The following is an 8933-nucleotide window of genomic DNA, read 5'->3' as shown; positions in this document are numbered from 1 at the left end:
CTAGTTCTAAATTGTAATGTTTTTTCTTTAAAAGAATACAATTTGTGTTTCAGTAAAAACTTTCAAAGCAAAGAAATAAAGTCTCTTTCCTACATTTACCATCTACTCACATGGAGGAGGCGGGGTTTATGACCAGTGCGTAAGCCAGCCACCAGGGGGCGATGGAGACGCTTTGGCTTCACTTGTAGGTGCTGTCATGTCGGCCATCTTTATTTACTGTCAGTGTTGTGCAACAGGTTTTTACTTCAGAGGAGATTAGTCGTCTGAACCAGGATCAGGGTGTGATAACACACACACACACACAGACACACTCTCACACACACACACCTGTTTCCTGTTCAGACCTGCAGCTGCTGCATTCCTGTACCTGAACACGTTACTCAGAGTGTGTGTGTGTGTGTGTGTTGTGGGCGTTTTCTTTGCCGGGCCCTGAAGGCTCAGAAGATGTTGAACTCTTTCATTAGAAACATTTATAAAATAATAATCTTAAGGGACAGAAACGAGTCGTTGAGGCTTCTTCACTCACATGATGTTATGATATGAACTATTACTGATGAACAGGATCAGAAGAAGGAAGAAGCCATTTGAATTAAAACAGGAAGTAGGTCCGGAGCAGCTGGAGAGTCAGTGAGAGTCATGGAGGACGGAGGCTTGTCCGAGGAGGCGGTGGGCGCCGCCTGCAAAGAGGGGGACGCCATCACCAAGGTCAACACAATGCTCTTATTCTGAAGGATCTCCTCTGTGTTGCTGCTTAAAGTGACTGTTTAGTTTGCTTTGTGTGTGTGAGTATGAATGTGTGAGTCTGAATGTGTGAGTCTGTACACTGTGTGTGAGTCTGCAGACTGTGTGTGAGTCTGAATGTGTGAGTGTACACTGAGTCTGAATGTGTGAGTCTGCAGACTGTGTGTGAGTCTGAATGTGTGAGTCTGCAGACTGTGTGTGAGTCTGAATGTGTGAGTGTACACTGAGTCTGAATGTGTGAGTCTGCAAACTGTGTGTGAGTCTGAATGTGTGAGTCTGAATGTGTGAGTCTGAATGTGTGAGTCTGCAGACTGTGTGTGAGTCTGAATGTGTGAGTCTGAATGTGTGTGAGTCTGAATGTGTGAGTCTGAATGTGTGAGTCTGAATGTGTGAGTCTGTCGAATGTGTGTGAGTCTGTACACTGTGTGAGTCTGAATGTGTGAGTCTGTAGAATGTGTGTGAGTCTGAATGTGTGAGTCTGAATGTGTGTGACTTAACGCAGTCGGACTCCACACTTCACACACACTGGTTTGTTGAGCCGAGCCTCAGATTCAGACTCACTCGTGTTGTGTGACCTTTTCAAATCAAACCTGCAGAAGAAACTTTGACTTCTCTCAGTTTCCTGGAGGTTTCTCTTCTTCTGTGTGTGTGTGTCTCTCCATGTGTCTCTGTGTGTGTCTCTCTGTGTCTCTGTGTGTGTCTGTGTGTCTGTGTGGAGGTTTCTCTTCGGTCAGATCCACAGATCACAGGGATTCGTTCCCTCTGACGCTGCTGAAACTTTCTGAGAGAAACACGACGTCACTTTTTAACCTCAAACCAGCAGCTTGGTTAAAGTGAGTTTGATGGTTCTGTGAATATGAAGAATGTTTCCCCACGTGTGGCTGCAGGGGGCGCTGTTGATCAGTGAAAACTACTCTGTATTAATATTTGTTTTTAAATTGACTCCTATTATTTTCTATCTAAAGGTTTTTGTGTCTGTAAGAAGTTATGAATTATTGCACTGTTGAAACGCACTAGTAAAGCTGGTTGCCGTGGCGACGTGTGTCTCTGTGTGTCTCTCTGTGTCTCTGTGTGTGTCTCTGTGTGTCTCTCCATGTGTCTGTGTGTGTCTCTGTGTGTCTCTGTGTGTCTCTCCATGTGTCTGTGTGTGTCTCTGTGTGTCTCTGTGTGTCTCTCCATGTGTCTGTGTGTGTCTCTCCATGTGTCTGTGTGTGTCTCTCCATGTGTCTGTGTGTGTCTCTGTGCCTGTCTGTGTGTCTCTTTATCTCGCTGTGTCTCTCTGTGTGTCTCTGTGTGTGTCTGTGTGTGTCTGTGTGTGTCTCTCTGTGTCTCTGTGTCTCTGTGTGTGTCTGTGTGTCTCTCCATGTGTCTCTGTGTGTCTCTCTGTGTCTCTCTGTGTGTCTGTCTGTGTCTCTCCATGTGTCTGTGTGTGTCTCTGTGTGTCTCTCCATGTGTCTGTGTGTATCTTATTTTCTATCTAAAGGTTTTTGTGTCTGTAAGAAGTTATGAATTATTGCACTGTTGAAACGCACTAGTAAAGCTGCTCTGCCTGGTTGCCGTGGCGACGTGTGCAGGACTACATGATGCAGCAGACGATGCTGAGGGTCAAGGATCCGCTCCGGTCTCTGGACTTCTACACCCGGATCCTCGGGATGACGTGAGTCCAGCTTCCTGTGTGTGTCTCTGTGTGTGTCTGTGTGTGTCTGTGTGTCTCTCTGTGTGTCTCTGTGTGTCTCTGTGTCTCTGTGTGTGTCTGTGTGTGTCTGTGTGTGTCTCTGTGTGACGTGAGTCCGGCTCCTCTTTCCTCCGGGAACACAACACACCTCTGACTCATCTTTCTGATTCCTGTGCTGCTGCAGGTTCCTGTGTGTGTCTCTGTGTCTCTGTGTGTCTCTGTGTGTCTGTGTGTGTCTCTCTGTGTGTGTCTCTGTGTGTCTCTCTGTGTCTCTGTGTGTCTCTGTGTGTCTCTGTGTCTCTGTGTGTCTCTGTGTGTCTCTGTGTGTCTGTGTGTGTGTCTCTGTGTGTGTCTCTGTGTGTCTCTCTGTGTCTCTGTGTGTCTCTGTGTGTCTCTGTGTGTGTCTGTGTGTGTGTCTCTGTGTGTGTCTCTGTGTGTCTCTGTGTCTCTGTGTGTGTCTGTGTGTGTCTCTCTGTGTCTCTGTGTGTGTCTCTGTGTGACGTGAGTCCGGCTCCTCTTTCCTCCGGGAACACAACACACCTCCGACTCATCTTTCTGATTCCTGTGCTGCTGCAGGTTCCTGTGTGTGTCTCTGTGTCTCTGTGTGTCTGTGTGTGTCTCTCTGTGTGTGTCTCTCTGTGTGTGTCTCTGTGTGTCTCTGTGTGTCTCTGTGTGTCTCTGTGTGTCTGTGTGTGTCTCTCTGTGTGTGTCTCTCTGTGTCTCTGTGTGTCTCTGTGTGTCTCTGTGTGTCTCTGTGTGTGTCTGTGTGTGTCTCTCTGTGTCTCTCTGTGTGTGTCTCTCTGTGTGTCTGTGTGTGATGTGAGTCCGACTCATCTCTCTGATTCCTGCTGCAGGTTCCTGCAGAAGATCGACTTCCCCTCCATGCGCTTCACGCTCTACTTCCTGGGCTACGAGGACAAGCAGGACATCCCCCCCGACCTGCGGGAGAGGACGGCGTGGACATTCTCCCGCCGAGGGACCGTGGAGCTCACGCAGTACGTATCCATGAGGTCACTGACCCTTTGACCTTTGACCCCTGTTTGAGTCTCTCAGCTGACACCCCCCTTCCGTCTCCGTTTGCTTTTCAGTAACTGGGGATCGGAGGCGGAGCCAAAACTGTCGTATCACAACGGGAACAAGAAGCCCATAGGGTTTGGTGAGTTAGTGTGTGTGTCTCTTTGTGTGTCTCTGTGTGTGTCTCTGTGTGTCTGTGTGTGTCTGTGTGTCTGTGTGTGTCTCTGTCTGTCTGTCTGTCTCTGTCTGTCTCTGTCTGTCTCTGTCTGTCTCTCTGTGTCTCTGTGTGTGTCTCTGTGTGTGTCTCTGTGTGTGTCTCTGTCTCTGTGTGTCTCCATGTGTCTCTTTGTCTCTCTGTGTGTCTCTGTGTGTCTCTGTGTGTCTCTGTGTGTCTCTCTGTCTCTGTGTGTCTCCATGTGTCTCTGTGTCTCTTTGTCTCTGTGTGTCTCTGTGTCTCTGTGTGTGTGTCTGTGTGTCTCTGTGTCTCTTTGTGTGTGTGTCTCTGTGTGTCTCTGTGTGTCTCTGTGTCTCTGTGTGTGTGTCTCTGTCTCTGTGTGTCTCCATGTGTCTCTTTGTGTGTGTGTCTCTCCATGTGTGTCTCTGTGTGTCTCTGTGTGTCTCTGTGTGTCTCTTTGTCTCTGTGTGTGTGTGTGTCTCTGTGTGTGTCTCTGTCTCTGTGTGTCTGTGTGTGTCTCTTTGTCTCTCTGTGTGTGTCTCTCTGTATGTCTCCATGTGTCTCTTTGTCTCTCTGTGTGTGTGTCTCTCCATGTGTGTCTCTGTGTGTCTCTATGTCTCTCTGTGTGTGTGTCTCTCCATGTGTGTCTCTATGTCTCTGTGTTTCTCTTTGTCTCTGTGTCTCTCTGTGTCTCTGTGTGTCTCTGTGTGTGTGTGTGTGTCTCACCCTATGTCTGTTGCAGGACATATCGGTATCTGTGTGTGTCTGTGTGTGTGTCTGTGTGTGTCTCTGTGTGTGTCTCGGTGTGTGTGTCTCTGTGTGTCTCTGTGTCTCTGTGTGTCTCTGTGTGTCTCTGTGTGAGTCTCTCTGTGTCTCTGTGTGTCTCTCTGTGTGTGTCTCTGTGTGTCTGTGTGTGTCTCTGTGTGTGTCTCTCTGTGTGTGTCTCTCTGTGTGTCTGTGTCTCTCTGTGTCTCTGTGTGTCTCTGTGTGTGTCTCTGTGTGTCTCTCTGTGTCTCTGTGTGTGTGTCTCTCTGTGTCTCACCCTGTGTCTGTCTGCAGGACATATCGGTATCTGTGTCCCTGATGTCTCTGTGTGTGTCTCTGTGTGTGTCTCTGTGTCTCTCTATGTGTGTCTCTTTGTGTCTCACCCTGTGTCTGTCTGCAGGACATGTTGGTATCTGTGTCCCTGATGTCTCTGTGTTTGTCTCTCTGTGTCTCACCCTGTGTCTGTCTGCAGGACATATCGGTATCTGTGTCCCTGATGTCTCTGTGTCTCTCTATGTGTGTCTCTTTGTGTCTCACCCTGTGTCTGTCTGCAGGACATATTGGTATCTGTGTCCCTGATGTCTCTGTGTGTGTCTCTGTGTGAGTCTCTCTGTGTCTCTGTGTGTCTCTGTGTGTCTCTGTGTGTGTCTCTGTGTGTGTCTGTGTGTCTCTCTCTGTGTCTCACCCTGTGTCTGTCTGCAGGACATATTGGTATCTGTGTCCCTGATGTCTCTGTGTGTGTCTCTCTGTGTCTCACCCTGTGTCTGTCTGCAGGACATATCGGTATCTGTGTCCCTGATGTCTCTGTGTGTGTCTCTCTGTGTCTCACCCTGTGTCTGTCTTTAGGACACATCGGTATCTGTGTCCCTGATGTCTCTGTGTGTGTCTCTGTGTGTGTCTCTGTGTGTGTCTGTGTGTGTCTCTGTGTGTCTCTCTGTGTCTCTGTGTGTCTCTCTGTGTCTCACCCTGTGTCTGTCTGCAGGACATATCGGTATCTGTGTCCCTGATGTCTCTGTCTCTGTCTCTGTGTGTGTCTCTGTATGTGTCTCTGTGTGTGTCTCTGTGTCTCTGTGTGTGTCTCTCTGTGTCTCACCCTGTGTCTGTTGCAGGACATATCGGTATCTGTGTCCCTGATGTCTCTGTGTGTGTCTCTCTGTGTCTCACCCTGTGTCTGTCTGCAGGACATATCGGTATCTGTGTCCCTGATGTCTCTGCAGCCTGTAAACTGTTTGAGGATCAACGTGTCAAGTTTGTGAAGAAACCAGAGTCCGGTGAGTTCTTCTTCTTTGGTCGTAAATCAGGTTCACACGGTCGCTCTTTGATATCAAACTGTAACTATGATTTACTAGATTTTTAGATCACATGTCCACGTTCACATGTCTTTGGCTGCTGTGAGACTCCTTCACCAGCAGGTGGCGCTGTGGGCTGTTCTCAGTCTGTTTATTAAAACTCTTTCCTCTCAGGCAAGGTGAAGGACTTGGCCTTCATTCAGGACCCGGACGGATACTGGATCGAGATCTTCAGTGCGAAGAACATGGTCGTCCTGATGTCCTCGTGAAGAAGAGACACAGGAAGTCCTGATGTCCTCGTGAAGAAGAGACACAGGAAGTGACTCGGGACATTTATTATCATAACACATCATGAATTCAATAAAAACCCTTTTCTTACTAAAGTGCAGCTCCTGACCCTCGTGTGTGTGTGTGTGTGTGTGTGTGTGTGTGTGTGTGTGTGTGTGTGTGTCTGTGTGTGTCTGTGTGTGTCTGTGTGTGTCTGTGTGTGTCTGTGTGTCTGTCTGTGTCTCTGTGTGTGAGTGTGTCTGTGTGTCTGTGTGTGTGTGAGTGAGTGTGTGTCTGTGTCTGTGTGTGTGTGAGTGAGTGTGTGTCTGTGTCTGTGTGTGTGTGTGTGAGTGAGTGTGTGTCTGTGTCTGTGTGTGTGTGTGTGTGTGTGTGTGTGTGTGTGTGTGTGTCTGTGTGAGTGTGTGAGTGTGTGTGTCTGTGTGAGTGTGTGTCTGTGTCTCTCTGTCTGTCTCTCTGTCTGTCTGTGAGTGTGTCTGTGTGTGTGTGTCTGTGTGTGTCTGTCTGTGAGTGTGTGTGTGTGTGTGTGTGTGTGTGTCTGTGTGTGTGTGTGTGTGTGTGTGTGTGTGTCTGTGTGTGTCTGTGTGTAAAGCAGAAAATCACCGGACTTTACAATAATAAATATGTAGTTTTATTTTCACGGCAGGAAACATTTTAATAAACGTGGAGTAAATCTAGTGGGAAGAAAAACACAGTTTCAAGAAGAATCAAGTTTTTTAACAACCAGTCACAGTTTTAATAGAATCAACTGAACACGTTAACAACACGTGAACAACATGTTAACAACATGTTAACAACACGTGAACAACATGTTAACAACACGTTAACAACACGTGAACAACATGTTAACAACACGTGAACAACATGTTAACAACACGTGAACAACATGTTAACAACATGTTAACAGGTTAAACACTCGAGAGTTAAAACTTGGTTTGTCAGGGTTTTCTTCAGTGTGAGGGGGTCAAAGGTCAGAGGTCAGAGGTCAGAACGCTCCGACCTCGGTTCCCCACGGCCTGTAGGGTTTACTGCCGCTGAGAGGAGTCTGGGATGAGGAGGAGGAGGAGGAAGAGGAGGAGGAGGAGGAGAAGGGAGGAAGGACGGGGAAACCGGCGTGGAGGGCGATGGGAAACGAGGCGGAGAGAGAGAGGAGCGAGAGAGGGGAGAGCACCAGGGACGAAGAGGAGGAGGAGGAGGAGGAAGGAGAGGAGGAGGTGGTGGAGTCTGCATGGGCGGAGTAAGAGGAGGCCGCACTGCGCTGCGATACCTCCCCCAGCCTGTGGGGGGCGCCACCTCCTCCCACGTCTGAGGAAACAGGAAGCCCGTATGGCGCGGTGGCGGCGGCGGCGGGAAGTGGGCGGAACCCTGCGGCGGCCCAGTGGTGAGGGTGGGGGGGGGGAGGGAACGGGTACGGCTGCTGCTGGTGGGGAGGGTGGGAGGCGGCGGTCAGAGCGGCGGCGTCACGATGGGAGGCGCAGGAAGTGAGGTGGGAGAGGAGGCGGGGCCGCAGGGGGTCTCCGGAGTCCAGGGGCTCCGCGGTGCACAGGTAGCGGGAAACCTCGGTCACGCACTCCCTGAAGCCGATGGACAGGAAGTCCAGGGCCAGGGCGTGGACGTCAAAGTAACCTGCAGACACGTAGACAACACGGAGGATCAGGTCATGTGACCGCGGCCGCCTCTGAGCAGCCATGGCGTCGGGTCATGTGGTTACCTTTCCCTCCGGTCGCCTGCATCATCTTCAGGTGGTCCACGGTCATCTGGAGGATCTCGGCTTTCTCCAGTTTGGCCGAACCCTGAGAAAAAAACAGAGAGCGTGAGAACGGCGTTCCCTGCAGCTCGCTCATCACCACAAGAGGGCGCCGTTCGTATCCCGGGTGTTTCAGCTCCGTCGCTGGAGGAGGCGGAGACGTGTCGTCCATCTTTGTTTTGCGTTCTGAGGTAATCGTACGTTTTTCACATTACTGTTGTGACCAATAAACAATAAGATGGACGTGTTTTAATGAATCTTTACTCGTGGAAAATCATCAACGTTTCATTTAACGTCTATTTCCTGATTCTCATGAGGAAGAAGAATAAACCAGGAAGAGGAAGAGAAGAGGAAAGTAATTGAATCAGGACAGAAACCAGTTTTCACTGTGAAGCTGGACCATCAGAGTTTTCTAGAGACTCAGTTTCTCTGACCTGCTTGTCGGACGCCGTGGGGACGAGGCGCCGCAGCTCCGTCAGACTCAGGTTGATTCTGTCCCGGCGCCGCTTCTCGATGATCTGACACAGAAACCAAACGTTACAAACTCCAGTGAAGAAGAAACCCTGAGAGGAAGCATCTCCTTCATCAGTCACTCTACCCCTCGGCGCTTCTTCCTCGCCGTCACTTGTGTGCTGGTGGTCGGGGATCCACACCTCATCATCCTCATCTTCACGTGTCTGTGGAAACACTTTAATATATCAAACACTTTGAAGTGGAATCATAATAACAATAAAAATCCTCAGAATGATGACGCCAGAGAAAGAAAATCATTTTCATCCTGAAGCTGAAACTTCAAATCCAGATTCAAATGATTTCTCCTCTTTTCTTCTGGATTTATTTCCCTGTAAATCCACCGAGGACAAACTGAAACGTTCATATGACGAGAACAGAAATGTTCTCTTGTCCTTTGTGTTGATACATACTAATTTTACAGCTGCAGTTTCTCCTCAGATTTCACACAGGAAATATACAGTTTATACAACATGAGCATTATTCTCCATTATGATCTTAAAGAATATAAAACGGTTCAAATGAGCGGATTAGAATGTTATTTATTAGGTTAGCTTGGGTGTTTATACTTTCTTATGTCAGTTTAATAATCTAATATTAAAGTATTATTATTATTATTATACCTGTTTCATCTAAGTTTGAATAATAATATGCATGTTTTTACTATAATGAATATTTTCAGTGCAGGATTTATACTTTTATTCAGATCAAAGTGTTTATTTCAACACTTTT

The 8933-nt window shown here is 48.4% G+C and overlaps 2 protein-coding genes across 2 annotated transcripts in view; one reads left to right on the top strand and one right to left on the bottom strand.

The window, feature by feature from the left end:
- The first annotated feature begins 636 nt into the window (after positions 1-636).
- LOC133024640 (lactoylglutathione lyase-like) lies at positions 637-6022 on the top strand. Its single transcript, XM_061091800.1, has 6 exons — positions 637-705; positions 2316-2398; positions 3271-3411; positions 3505-3572; positions 5552-5641; positions 5834-6022. Exons 1-6 carry the CDS (start codon positions 637-639, stop codon positions 5926-5928), a joined length of 546 nt encoding a protein of 181 aa, XP_060947783.1. The 3' UTR covers positions 5929-6022.
- Positions 6023-6929: 907 nt separating this feature from the next.
- hey2 (hes-related family bHLH transcription factor with YRPW motif 2) overlaps positions 6930-8933 on the bottom strand; it is a 3266-nt gene continuing 1262 nt past the window's right edge. Inside the window, exons 2-6 of the mRNA XM_061091934.1 lie at positions 8290-8368; positions 8126-8209; positions 7656-7737; positions 7248-7570; positions 6930-7211 (exon numbers count right to left, since the gene is read on the bottom strand). Coding sequence (XP_060947917.1) covers positions 6930-7211; positions 7248-7570; positions 7656-7737; positions 8126-8209; positions 8290-8368 — 850 coding nt within the window. The remainder of the gene's footprint in view (positions 7212-7247; positions 7571-7655; positions 7738-8125; positions 8210-8289; positions 8369-8933) is intronic.

The sequence above is a fragment of the Limanda limanda genome, chromosome 18, assembly GCF_963576545.1.
Source record: "Limanda limanda chromosome 18, fLimLim1.1, whole genome shotgun sequence".
In the NCBI taxonomy this organism is placed as follows: Eukaryota; Metazoa; Chordata; class Actinopteri; order Pleuronectiformes; family Pleuronectidae; genus Limanda; species Limanda limanda.
Note: the sequence above shows the minus strand (reverse complement) of the source record. Positions and strands in the feature narration are given on the sequence as shown.